Raw genomic sequence first — 14,682 nt, forward strand, 5'->3', positions numbered from 1 at the left:
TCGGACTTGGGCATTTTAAGGGCTACTTTTTTGAGGTAGTTATTGCTAATACTCTTATTATTATTATTTCATTATTATTATTATTGTTATTATTATTGTTATTATCATTAACATTAAAATTAACATTTTAATTGAAATTATAACTATCATTATTATTATCATTATTACTATCATTATTATTATTTTCATTAACATGATTTTTCTATATAATTTTATTTATATTATTTTTATTATCACTATTATTATCATTAGTATTATTATTAGTATTTTTATTATTATCTCACCTCCACCATACACCACTCATGTGGTATTGGGTTTTGTTGTTGTTGTTGTTGTTGTTGTTGTGTATTATTATCATTAGTATTATTATTATTACAGTATTATTATTACTACAAACATAATGACATTATTATATAAATATTACATATAACAAATTACTGATTTTTGATATAATATCAACTACAAATATATATATGTATATTGTAATATAACTATATATATGAATATTGATTATTTATAAAATAACTATATATAAAATATAACTGAATATATAAAATATAAATAAAGTATATATATATATATATATATATATATATATATATATATATATATATATATATATATATATATATATATATATATATATATTATATAACTACAACACTTAATATATAAATTTGTTTGATTACAATTATGTGTGTTAATATATATATATACATGATATAGGTTCGTGAATCCAAGACCAACGTTACACTTGTTCAATGTCGTCATATGTATTTTTACTACAAAATACATTATCGTGAGTTTCATTTGCTCCCTTTTTAAATGCTTTTGCAATATATATTTTTGGGACTGAGAATACATGCGCTACTTTTATAAATGTTTTACGAAATAGACACAAGTACTTAAAACTACATTCTATGGCTGGATTATTAAACCGAATATGCCCCTTTTTAGTCTGGTAATCTAAGAATTAGGGAAAAGACACCCTAATTGACGCGAATCCTAAAGATATATCTATTGGACCCAACAAGCCCCATCCAAAGTACCGGATGCTTTAGTACTTCGAATTTATCATGTCCGAAGGGAGTCCTGGAATGATGGGGATATTCTATATGCATCTTGTTAAGGTCGGTTACCAGGTGTTCAATCCATATGAATGATTTTTATCTCTATGCAGTTTGCGAAATGCCTGATACGAGATGTGTATTTATGAGAAATGAAAATATTGTGGTCTATTAAAATGATGAAAATGATCGTTTATGATAAACTAATGAACTCACCAACCTTTTGGTTGACACTTTAAAGCATGTTTATTCTCAGGTTAAAAAGAAATCTTCCGCTGTGCATTTGCTCATTTTATAGATATTATATGGAGTCATTCATGAGATAATTCAAAAGACGTTGCATTCGAGTCGTTGAGTTCATCAAGATTATTACTAAGTCAATTATAGTTGGATACATTGTGAAATGGTATGCATGCTGTCAATTTTCGATGTAAAGAAAATTTATCTTTTAAAAACGAATGCAATATTTGTAAAATGTATCATATAGAGGTCAAATACCTCGCGATGTAATCAACTATTGTGAATCGTTTATAATGTATATGAACGGGTCCTTTCAATATATAAATGAAATTTTACAAAAATTTAATCACGTTTAGGCATGTTATTTATCTGTTTTTAACAATCATTAAGTTCATGTAGCAGAAACATGTGAAAATCTCAGTGATATGCAAGTTCATATATCATTTTAACATGTTTGGATGGATTTCACACATAAACTTCTAATAAACTTCTAATACTCAACAAAAAACACATATAGATCTGCAAATCAGTTTTATCAAGTGTTTTACCAGTTTCCAAGCATACATATTCGATCTTATATCAAAACTGTGTAGAAAGTTAAGCAACAAGGTGAATTATCTAGGTACCTAAACCGAAAGAACACAACACACTTCAAAACCCGAGATGGAAAGCTCCAATCCTTGGATCTACAAGCAAGATAGCTAGTCCTGCTCTGATACCAATTGTTAGTCCCTGATCAAGCTTTACTGATCAGTTTCTAGGTGTATGTGGGTTTAGGTTTGTTATGAACAAGATGAATAATCTGATGGACAAGATAGAGTAATAATAATACTTGTGATAACTAAAGTAATACAAAGGAGGAGAGGTTGCTTATAAAGTGCAACCTCCCAAGTTACATGAGGTAAATAACATTTATCATGGTTAAGTAATTAATTACTATTACATTGATTAAGACTAATACAAAACCGTACGCCAATAATTAAATACAAAAACTATTGTCAACAAATCACAATAACTGTCGTTAACCTAATCAACAAACTTACAATAAAACTAATCTATCATGCGTAAGTAACGATCAATCTTCAATCAAACATAATCAAGAGTAATTAATCAAATATATAAAACCTTAAAATAAACAATCCATCACCAAAGTTCGATGATAAAAAGTGGATACATAGAAATTTAGCTACACATAATTGTGCAAGAGATAAGCAAACATAAAGATAAACAATAACTAACTATTGTATTAATCGATTGATTAAAGATAAACGTTACCAATGACCGATGACCAATGACCAATTGTGATTACAATTGCTATCCGAATGTTAAAACCCAAGTACAATAATGAGAAAACCTTAAAAATTCGACTTTACAGCTCCAAATTTCGTAAATAAAGTGATACCCTAAGTTGGGGATTAAAGGTGTATTTATAGGAAACTAAAAACTTCTTCTGTATGTCCGAATCTCATGTTTTGCAAAATTCCTCGCGTTTTGCGAGGTGCTTGAAACTCGAAAACCAAAAATGAAACGCGAAAAAGTGACCAGGAGCTGAAATCTTGAAAATTTGGGATTCTCGCGAATTGGACATGGATCTCGTGTTTTGATAGATTACCAGAACTCGAAATCAGTGTTTGAATTGCGAGATTTTCAGCTGAAACTCGGAATCATTTTGCTTGCTTGTCGTGTGTCTTCATCTCGATGTCGTTTACGTTGAAATCTTGTCCAAAGTCATAACAAAGTCCCATAAACACTCTTTAAACATAAATCTTCATTTTTGTCTCGTACGAAGTCAAAAAGTCTTCAAAAAAAGTTTAACAGTTGTAATTATGGGACCGATAACGCGAATATATATATATATATATATATATATATATATATATATATATATATATATATATATATATATACTTCCTAATAAATCTCTATAATGATGATGTCATAAATGAGTAATTTACAAGCTTAAAAAAATTTAAAAATTAAAATTTTAAGTTATCCATGATGATGTCATTAAAATAATTATTTATTTATTTTACAAAAATATTAATGTTAATTGTACAATATGGAAAGTATTATGTATAAACTTATGGTAAAACACTTTCATGACCATATGTACTATATTTTAAGCATTATATACAATCTTATAATTCCAATGACCATACATACAATCTTTATAACAAATTGTAAAATATTTTATAAAATAACTCATAAACACATGTACAAACTTTGAATCATATTGTACAACTTTATTATTATTGTTTACTATTATAATTATAATTTTTATAATTACTTTTTTTATTGTTATTCAAATATAGGTTTTTTACGAGATTAAATATATTACATATGTATGCGAAATACATATCCCAATAAAATGTTGTAATGTTGGCTTTTATGACAAGAAAAATAGTATGTGATGAAAATTAGAAGTAAGTGGTGGGAGAACAAAGGTAGTTCATTTATTTTGTTATTACATTTGTAGTTTATCTTCGTTTATTTCAGATACATATATTGCGAACAAAATATTTGTGACACGCTTTCATTGTAATTATTTGTTATATGCATTTTGTAAGCTTCAATGATTTGATTATGTTTCTCAATGGTTTGTTAAGTATTCTCGATAATAGTATGTTTACACTTGAACTATTTAATAAACCTGTGATTTCATGGGTCTTTATACTTGTGTGTGTGTGTGTGTGTGTATATATATATATATATATATATATATATATATATATATATATATATATATATATATATATATATATATATATATATATATATATATATGTTGGGAGAGGATCCAGTGAGAACTTTTTTAGTGTGAGAACTCTAGGAACTTCAAAATACATCCAAATACACTGAAATTTGAGCAAAAAAGGGAAATTCGAGCAAAAAAAGGAAAATCGAGAAAAAATGAAAAACACGGACGAACAAAAAATATGGTCGAACAATTTTTTTTTTGTTCGAATACCAAAATGTAGAACACATGTAGTTCGAAAAGCACGATTTTTGTTCGAATACATCTGTGTTCTACATTTTTTTGCTCGACTACCAAAAATGTAGAAAACAAAAATTGTTCGCCCGCCTTTTTTTTGTTCGAATATCATGTTTTTTGTTCGAATTGCTTATTTTTGTTTGGCCTTGTTTCTTTTTTATTCGAATTTCCTGTTTTTTGCTCGACTATCCTCTTTTTTGCTCGTCTGTGTCCCTTTTTGCTCGAATTTCAGTGTATTTTGGAGTTCTCAGGGTTCTTACACAAAAAAGTTCTGATTTGATCCCTATACTATATATGTTTTTGTATATATAATATAATATAAATAGAGTGTTATCAATTCGAGTGAAATCAGATGAAATAACCTGCAAAATCTGAAGTGAAATTGAATCAACTAACCTGTGAATCGCATTTAATCGGCAGTAGATTTGAGTACTTTTGGTATACGGTTTCGGGATATGGTTAGTGTTAGGTAGAGAGGATTAGCGATTCTCTGGAACCTTTTGAAATCGGTGTATGATTTAAACGTTTTTTTTCGAGATTTGGTCACTGCTAATGTTCTTTGGGTTAAACTGTTATCTGGATTAAATTTTCTTGACACATTCAATTGTTATATACATAAAAAGATGTCAGTTTTAAAGTGAGTAGTTTTATTTCACGTATAAGCGTATAGGCGTTAAAAATTAAAAACAACCTTGACCGATTAAGGTGTTTAGAGATTTTGATACTTAATGATGTCACAATTAAATAAATCTTAACATATTTCTCACGTTCGAAAAAATAAACATGAAAAGAATAAGATTTTTTTAAGTCTTTAAATATACTCATCCCCTTGAAACCCCAGATTTCAGAATATTTTTTTTCATAACTAATTTTCAAAAAAACACACATTACAATCACAAATATTTACATCGCAATTAATAAGTGAAACTTGAACCCCGAACCTATTAAATTGAAGTGCTTTCTTATATACTACTAAAGCAAGAGCCCTCTTTGATCTGTATTTCATACATGAATACCCGAACTTTGCATATAACCAACAAGACTCGAAGTTACTTTCCACTTTCATACGAGTAAATATACAGCATATATAACGATATAAATTCAAACTGATATGAAATAAATTTCCACGACATTTGTCAACCCAAAAATTACCAATGCTACCAATAATGGTATAAACAACTTGCATCAACTTTATCAAAATGAGGCCCGAAATTAAAATCATGATTTCAGTCCTTGGGCCCATGGACTTTTTTTTTTATATCGGACTGATATTTCCACTAATTAATTTTAAACTTATACTTTCTTTATGTGAAACGAAATGACGTGGACTTTTTATTGTAAATTTGTTATTTGTTACTATATTTTTTTTTATCGTACTCGTCTCTTATCACAACAGGATAATATGATCCATTAATCATCATGTTACTCTGATAATTTGAACTATTTCATTGCATATTATTGGTGTTTATTATTAGCCTAAATTACATAAATGTTCCTTACTTTACATCGATTTCAATCTCAATTATTTGATAATTTGATAAGGTCTTCTTTCGTGTTTAGTTCCTAAATGATGAGGTTACCCTACCGTTAGTTGATTAATTGCCTACTCATATTCCCCACTGCTTTGTCCTTTATCTTATGTTTTCTTTCCTTTTGTTTTGGAGAAGGCCGGATTCTGATTGATTACATTCAAATATTCAATACATTAACATCGTATAATTGCATTCAAGTAGTGGGCTCCGTTTAATTAAATAAATGAGTTGAGTCATACAGATCCATCATGTGAATGAAAATAGGAAGAAGACACTAACTCTTTTCCCTTAAAATACAAGCAACTCAAACCCACTATTAGCATAGTGGTGTGCGTACATACTCTCTCTCTCTCTCTCTCTCTCTCTCTCTCTCTATATATATATATATATATATATATATATATATATATATATATATATATATATATATATTGGTAGGATAAAGGGAAAAGTAACTAATCGGGGAAAAAGGGGGGAAGCAAATTCTTTTTTTTTTTTTTATAATTTCGGTTTTTGAAAAAACTTTGTTCACGAACATTATAGATTGGATGAAAATATGAACATTTAATAAAAATACTTTGTAATAAATGTTTTTATTTTGGCGGGAAAACGCTCGAAGAATTAATATATAACAATTGTCGTGTTTTTCGAGCATATGTTGAGGTTTTAAATATTAGGGTTTAGATATTAGTATTTAAATATTAGGGTTTATAGGGTTTAGATATTAGGGTTTAGAAATTTAGGGTAAGGGTTTAGATTTAGGGTTTAGATTTAGGATTTAGATTGAGTTTTTAACACGAACGGTTTAGTCCCTAAACCCAAAACCTCAAACACTAAACCCTAAACTCTAAATCGGGCTAAATTTTACTTCACAAAACATGAAGAAAAAAACATTAACATTCTTCACGATCAATATTATCTTGAATGTTATTTCTGTCGACCGTTTTCCTGCCTAAATAATAACATTCATCACGAAGTGTCTTTTTTAAATGTTCATATTTTCGTATGATCTTGATGCCTGAAAAAAAAATATTCCAAAAAAAACGAAAAAAAATTGTTTCCCCCCGCTTCCCCCCGATTGGTTACTTCCCCATTGATCTTTATATATATATATATATATATATATATATATATATATATATATATATATATATATATATATATATATATATATATATATATTGGTAGGTTCAAGAGGGAAGTAACTAATCGGGGGGAAGCAAAAACTTTTTTTTTTCGTTTTTTGAAAAAATTTTGTTCACGAACATTATAGATGGGATAAAAATATGAACATTTAGTAGAGACACTTTGTGATAATTGTTTTTATTTTGGCGGGAAAACGCTCGAAGAAGTAATATATAACAATTATCGTGTTTTTCGAGCGTATGTTGAGGTTTTAGCTATTGGAGTTTAGATATTAGGGTTTATAGGGTTTAGCTATTAGGGTTTAGAAATTTAGGGTTTAGGGTTTAGATTTAGGATTTAGATTGAGTTTTTAACACGAACGGTTTAGAGTTTAGGGTTTAGGGTTTGGTGTTTTGGGTTTATGGAATAAACCCAAAACACCAAATCCTAAACCCTAAACTCTAAATCGGGCTAAATTTTACTTCACAAAACATGAAGAAAAAAAAAAGTTCATATTCTTCACGAACAATATTATCTTGAATGTTATTTTTGTCGATCGTTTTTCCGTCTAAAAAATAACATTCATCACGAAGTGTCTCTTCTAAATATTCATATTTTCGTGTGATCTTGATGCCGGAAAAAAATTCAAAAAAAAAATGAAAAAAAAATAAATTTGCTTTCCCCCGCTTCCCCCGATTGGTTACTTCCCTATTGATCCTGCATATATATATATATATATATATATATATATATATATATATATATATATATATATATATAAAGGATTGATCCGTAGCTAAACACTAAATAGGGTACAAACTGAATAAGTGAATATGAGCATCACATTTCAAAAATGTCTAATTTTATATGAAAAAACGTGGAGGGGTAATTTGGTCATATAATAAAAGTCTGAACATTCATGTACACCCGCAATTGCAATCTCACATCTATCGCATGAACTATTATCATCTCGTCTATTTTTCCGATACCTTTCCGTCGAAATATTTCCGTCAGAAACCATCGGAATCTCGCCGCACTTCCTGCACCTGGTTACCACAAGTTTCGACTATTTTCTTCTTAATTCCTTTATTTGCGGTCGGTTGGTTAGGGTTCCGGCGATCGGTGGCGGTTAAGCCGTGTCGGAGCCAAGCACAAAGAGCTACATCAATTAGACCTCCAATCTCCGATCAAATTATAACTCTCACTCCTCATCTCTTCATAATTTATATGCATATCGTAATTCCTATTAGATTTAGCAAATTGGTAGTAAATACAATAATTACCCAATTATGTGGAATTAGGTCAAATTTTGTTGTATCTAGATCTTTATTATTGCGAACAATAGATGATTGTAATGATGATGTATGAAAACTCAAATCTAACAGATATTAGTTTTGTAATTAAGGAATGCATGAGTAATTCTCTTATTGTCATTTCGTTCGATTTAGCTGAAACAGTGTTACTGTCATATACTAGCATATGAATGAATGGTAGAAATTGGCATGCGTTTTGTTATAAACGATTAGTTTAGCTTATTTTTGTCGTATCTGAAAGTATTTTCGTGGTCCAAAAATAATAATATATTGTGTATTTTAGGTCGGAAGTTACAAGCTAGCGCACAGTCGGATTCGGATGAATTGGTAGATCCTCCCAAGATCGAAGATAAGCTTGGTGCTGTTCCTCATGGTTTATCAACTGATGCAGATGTTGCCAAGAGGTTTGTTTTAAAATTGTTTTTATGTATTTTAGTATTTGTATGTATTTAATTCATACATGTAGTGTTTGTTACCTTACTATTGACGTTGAATATAACTAACAAATTTGAATTTGGCTAGAAGTTATTGTCTTGACTAAATGAGTTGCTATTAGTTATTCCAAGATGTCTCATTGTTTGTGGTTCAGGGAAGCTGAATCGATGTCGAGAAAGAGCCTTCGCCGTAATGCGGAGAAGTTTGAGTTTCAGGCTGAAGTTTCTAGGCTTGTGGACATCATTATCAACTCTCTTTATAGCAACAAGCACATTTTCTTGAGGGAATTAATTTCCAATGTATCTGATGTATGCTTTGATCCTCTGTAGCCTAATTTGGAGCTTATCTTAGTATGATTTTGCATTCAAATTTTCTTACTTTGTAAAACACATATTACAGGCGTTGGACAAATTTAGATTCCTTTCTCTTACTGATAAGGATGTTTTGGGTGAAGGTGATGATACCAAGCTTGAGATCCAGGTTTGTATTTATTATAACTTTCTTTTAATTTAAGCATTATTTTGGAGTTCTGAAATGTTATTTAACCAAAATTTGTTGTTTTGAAGATTAAGTTAGACAGAGAAAACAAGATTCTTTCCATTCGTGATAGAGGTGTTGGTATGACAAAGGAGGATCTTATTAAGAACTTGGGAACAATTGCCAAGTCTGGAACTTCAGGTATTGTGTTTGAGCAGCCTAATTTTGACATAAGGGTTATACTTGGTGCTAGTCAAATGTAACAACTCGACTTTTTCCGTTTACTATCGTTACTTGTCCGTTAAGTATTTGATGGTGTTTACTTAGACTTGTGTGTTTAATAGAATTAAATACATACTTATTAGAGAGATTCTTGAATTAATAGGTTATATTAATTTATGAATTTATTTCGGAAAGTGAAATAACTAGAAAACGTTACGATTAAGTTAATCGCCTAGAAAGATTTTCAGTTTACGGAACTCAGAAAAACGACGGAATAATTATTTTCAATAATTATTAACTTTAAGAAAAACTTATTTAATTTATTATTTATTTAATGAATTAAACCCGGTGATTTTGTTTCAATGACTAGTTAACGTTCCGGAGACCCGGTACGGTTAACGGCATTCGAAACGGACCACGCGCGTACAAGTAAATAAGCAAAACGAGCCCAGGAACACCCCTAGTGGACCATTCGGCCGAACCCACCCCCATGCACCTTAATGGACTTATTTTGACTAGTGGATCACTAGTGGGTTGTGTTTAGGCCTAATTATTAACTATAAAAGGAAAAGCAAATTACTGGAACCCTTATTTGTTCCCCATTCTAGTCGACACCCTCTCCCTCTCCCCCTCTCTAGGCCGTCGGCCATACCACCACCATACCACCATCAAAAGTCGATTTTTGAAGAAACCCCGTACACGAACGTTGTTGCTTTGATCATTCTACACGCGATAATATAAGCAATTTGGTCATTAGAGGTATTATTGCTAACCCTAGTTTTTATAAATTTGAATTTTGTTCAATTGCATGGTGTGTTAGAGTCTAGAGCTCAATTAATGGTGTCTTGTGTTGTTATTTATCGTTTGAATGCGTAATTAACGTTGTTTACATGAAAAACGAATTTTGTTTCTTGTATATCTGATAAAATTGACATGAGAACTGATCTTGTAATATATTTAAATAGAAATATATCAAAAATTTATTAATTTTAGACTCCAATTTTGCTTGATTTCGTTATCGTATGCTTAAGATATGCTTAATCGAAGATTTGACTAGGTTATGTGCGTAATCCGAATTTTCTGAGTTGCATGCTTTGTGTTTTAGCTTATAAAAAGTGTACTACTGTATTCCTTATGAAAAGTTATGCAATTTGGACTTAAGATTTGCGTCAAAAGGTTATGTAATACTACCGTTATGTCAAAAAGATGATTTGGTTTTTAAAGTGAGCTGAATCAGTTTTCAAAGTTACATAAAAATTGCTAGAGTGAACCAGGAGTTAATATTCCGTTAGTGGATTCTGATGGGGTAGTACATTTGGTATCAGAGCAGATTGGTTAAATAGGACTAGGCTGTATTAGAGAGTCGGACGTTAGGACGTCTATTGAGTCTAGACTGTAACCTTAGACATGTTAAGTTACATGAACCCTAGTTAAACTAATTGCTATGCTACATGATTTCTATAATGACATGATTACTAGATGAACTAACTTTGTGTTTTATTTGAGTGCTAGATGACTTCTTCCAATCCTATCATTCTTACCGAATCTGACACGGAATCCGAGAAAACCATGCAAGCGCAAGGAAATACGATACTCGAGTCTGCAGATGATACCGAGTCGGAACCCGAGATGGAAACCGAGCACGAGGATGAGCCCAAGGGAAAAGAACCGGAAGAGGATCCCGAGGAAGACTCGGAACCTGAATCCGAATCCGAACTTGACTTACCTGATTCGCCCCGGTTACCTTTTGTTAATCCCGACTATGTTAACCCCTACGGACTGAGAGGCCACCGTAGGATACCGAAAGGACCTGCTCGAGCTAGAAACCTATTTTACAAGATTTTTCGCTATGATAACCAGTTACTTGAGATGTGTCGCCGTTTTTGTAGTGACCCGAACTTTTCCATGTTTATATATATTAATTGAGATTGATATTTACATGATTAAATGTTTCCAACATGTTAAGCAATCAAACTTGTTAAGACTTGATTAATTGAAATATGTTTCATATAGACAATTGACCACCCAAGTTGACCGGTGATTCACGAACGTTAAAACTTGTAAAAACTATATGATGACATATATATGGATATATATATAGTTAACATGATACTATGATAAGTAAACATATCATTAAGTATATTAACAATGAACTACATATGTAAAAACAAGACTACTAACTTAATGATTTTTAAACGAGACATATATGTAACGATTATCGTTGTAAAGACATTTAATGATATTCATACATGATAATATCATGATAATATAATAATTTAAAATCTCATTTGATATTATAAACATTGGGTTAACAACATTTAACAAGATCGTTAACCTAAAGGTTTCAAAACAACACTTACATGTAACGACTAACGATAACTTAACGACTCAGTTAAAATGTATATACATGTAGTGTTTTAATATGTATTTATACACTTTTGAAAGACTTCAATACACTTATCAAAATACTTCTACTTAACAAAAATGCTTACAATTACATCCTCGTTCAGTTTCATCAACAATTCTACTCGTATGCACCCGTATTCGTACTCGTACAATACACAGCTTTTAGATGTATGTACTATTGGTATATACACTCCAATGATCAGCTCTTAGCAGCCCATGTGAGTCACCTAACACATGTGGGAACCATCATTTGGCAACTAGCATGAAATATCTCATAAAATTACAAAAATATGAGTAATCATTCATGACTTATTTACATGAAAACAAAATTACATATCCTTTATATCTAATCCATACACCAACGACCAAAAACACCTACAAACACTTTCATTCTTCAATTTTCTTCATCTAATTGATCTCTCTCAAGTTCTATCTTCAAGTTCTAAGTGTTCTTCATTTATTCTACAAGTTCTAGTTACATAAAATCAAGAATACTTTCAAGTTTGATAGCTCACTTCCAATCTTGTAAGGTGATCATCCAACCTCAAGAAATCTTTGTTTCTTACAGTAGGTTATCATTCTAATACAAGGTAATAATCATATTCAAACTTTGGTTCAATTTCTATAACTATAACAATCTTATTTCAAGTGATGATCTTACTTGAACTTGTTTTCGTGTCATGATTCTGCTTCAAGAACTTCGAGCCATCTAAGGATCCGTTGAAGCTAGATCCATTTTTCTCTTTTCCAGTAGGTTTATCCAAGGAACTTAAGGTAGTAATGATGTTCATTACATCATTCAATTCATACATATAAAGCTATCTTATTCGAAGGTTTAAACTTGTAATCACTAGAACATAGTTTAGTTAATTCTAAACTTGTTCGCAAACAAAAGTTAATCCTTCTAACTTGACTTTTAAAATCAACTAAACACATGTTCTATATCTATATGATATGCTAACTTAATGATTTAAAACCTGGAAACACGAAAAACACCGTAAAACCGGATTTACGCCGTCGTAGTAACACCGCGGGCTGTTTTGGGTTAGTTAATTAAAAACTATGATAAACTTTGATTTAAAAGTTGTTATTCTGAGAAAATGATTTTTATTATGAACATGAAACTATATCCAAAAATTATGGTTAAACTCAAAGTGGAAGTATGTTTTCTAAAATGGTTATCTAGACGTCGTTCTTTCGACTGAAATGACTACCTTTACAAAAACGACTTGTAACTTATTTTTCCGACTATAAACCTATACTTTTTCTGTTTAGATTCATAAAATAGAGTTCAATATGAAACCATAGCAATTTGATTCACTCAAAACGGATTTAAAATGAAGAAGTTATGGGTAAAACAAGATTGGATAATTTTTCTCATTTTAGCTACGTGAAAATTGGTAACAAATCTATTCCAACCATAACTTAATCAACTTGTATTGTATATTATGTAATCTTGAGATACCATAGACACGTATACAATGTTTCGACCTATCATGTCGACACATCTATATATATTTCAGAACAACCATAGACACTCTATATGTGAATGTTAGAGTTAGCTATACAGGGTTGAGGTTGATTCCAAAATATATATAGTTTGAGTTGTGATCAATACTGAGATACGTATACACTGGGTCGTGGATTGATTCAAGATAATATTTATCGATTTATTTCTGTACATCTAACTGTGGACAACTAGTTGTAGGTTACTAACGAGGACAGCTGACTTAATAAACTTAAAACATCAAAATATATTAAAAGTGTTGTAAATATATTTTGAACATACTTTGATATATATGTATATATTGTTATAGGTTCGTGAATCAACCAGTGGCCAAGTCTTACTTCCTGACGAAGTAAAAATCTGTGAAAGTGAGTTATAGTCCCACTTTTAAAATCTAATATTTTTGGGATGAGAATACATGCAGGTTTTATAAATGATTTACAAAATAGACACAAGTACGTGAAACTACATTCTATGGTTGAATTATCGAAATCGAATATGCCCCTTTTTATTAAGTCTGGTAATCTAAGAATTAGGGAACAGACACCCTAATTGACGCGAATCCTAAAGATAGATCTATTGGGCCTAACAAACCCCATCCAAAGTACCGGATGCTTTAGTACTTCGAAATTTATATCATATCCGAAGGGTGTCCCGGAATGATGGGGATATTCTTATATATGCATCTTGTTAATGTCGGTTACCAGGTGTTCACCATATGAATGATTTTTATCTCTATGTATGGGATGTATATTGAAATATGAAATCTTGTGGTCTATTATTATGATTTGATATATATAGGTTAAATCTATAACTCACCAACATTTTTGTTGACGTTTTAAGCATGTTTATTCTCAGGTGATTATTAAGAGCTTCCGCTGTCGCATACTTAAATAAGGACGAGATTTGGAGTCCATGCTTGTATGTTATTGTGTAAAAACTGCATTCAAGAAACTTATTTTGTTGTAACATATTTGTATTGTAAACAATTATGTAATGGTCGTGTGTAAACAGGATATTTTAGATTATCATTATTTGATAATCTATGTAAAGCTTTTTAAAACCTTTATCTATGAAATAAAGGTTATGGTTTGTTTTAAAAATGAATGCAGTCTTTGAAAAACGTCTCATATAGAGGTCAAAACCTCGCAACGAAATCAATTAATATGGAATGTTTTTAATCAATAAGAACGGGACATTTCAGTTGGTATCCGAGCGTTGGTCTTAGAGAACCAGAATTTTGCATTAGTGTGTCTTATCGAGTTTGTTAGGATGCATTAGTGAGTCTGGACTTCGACCGTGTTTACTTGAAAAATGATTGCTTAACAAATTTTGTTGGAAACTATATATTTTTAACATGTGAATA

The 14,682-nt window shown here is 30.4% G+C and overlaps 1 protein-coding gene across 3 annotated transcripts; it reads left to right on the plus strand.

Moving 5' to 3' along the window:
* The first annotated feature begins 7,877 nt into the window (after positions 1–7,877).
* LOC139871082 (endoplasmin homolog) lies at positions 7,878–11,275 on the plus strand. Of its 3 annotated transcripts, none has more exons than XM_071858831.1 (5): positions 7,878–8,673; positions 8,859–9,012; positions 9,104–9,184; positions 9,271–9,382; positions 10,916–11,275. In XM_071858831.1, the coding sequence occupies exons 2-5, from the start codon at positions 8,872–8,874 to the stop codon at positions 10,951–10,953; spliced, it is 372 nt and encodes a 123-aa protein (XP_071714932.1). In that variant the 5' UTR covers positions 7,878–8,673; positions 8,859–8,871; the 3' UTR covers positions 10,954–11,275. The 3 variants fall into 3 exon arrangements, with proteins under 3 accessions (XP_071714932.1, XP_071714929.1, XP_071714924.1); XM_071858828.1 differs by lacking the exon at positions 10,916–11,275 and having other exon boundaries at positions 7,878–8,192; positions 8,553–8,673; positions 9,271–9,991; XM_071858823.1 differs by lacking the exon at positions 10,916–11,275 and having other exon boundaries at positions 9,271–9,991.
* Positions 11,276–14,682: the final 3,407 nt, after the last annotated feature.

This window comes from Rutidosis leptorrhynchoides, chromosome 1 (assembly GCF_046630445.1).
Source record: "Rutidosis leptorrhynchoides isolate AG116_Rl617_1_P2 chromosome 1, CSIRO_AGI_Rlap_v1, whole genome shotgun sequence".
NCBI classification, from domain to species: Eukaryota; Viridiplantae; Streptophyta; class Magnoliopsida; order Asterales; family Asteraceae; genus Rutidosis; species Rutidosis leptorrhynchoides.

Bases quoted from the DNA above. Each gene is read 5' to 3' on its own strand.
- LOC139871082 (XM_071858823.1), top strand. From the start codon at position 8,872: ATGTCGAGAAAGAGCCTTCGCCGTAATGCGGAGAAGTTTGAGTTTCAG. The intron at 9,013-9,103 runs GTATGCTTTGAT...CACATATTACAG, and splicing joins TAATTTCCAATGTATCTGAT to GCGTTGGACAAATTTAGATT. The intron at 9,185-9,270 runs GTTTGTATTTAT...GTTGTTTTGAAG, and splicing joins ATACCAAGCTTGAGATCCAG to ATTAAGTTAGACAGAGAAAA.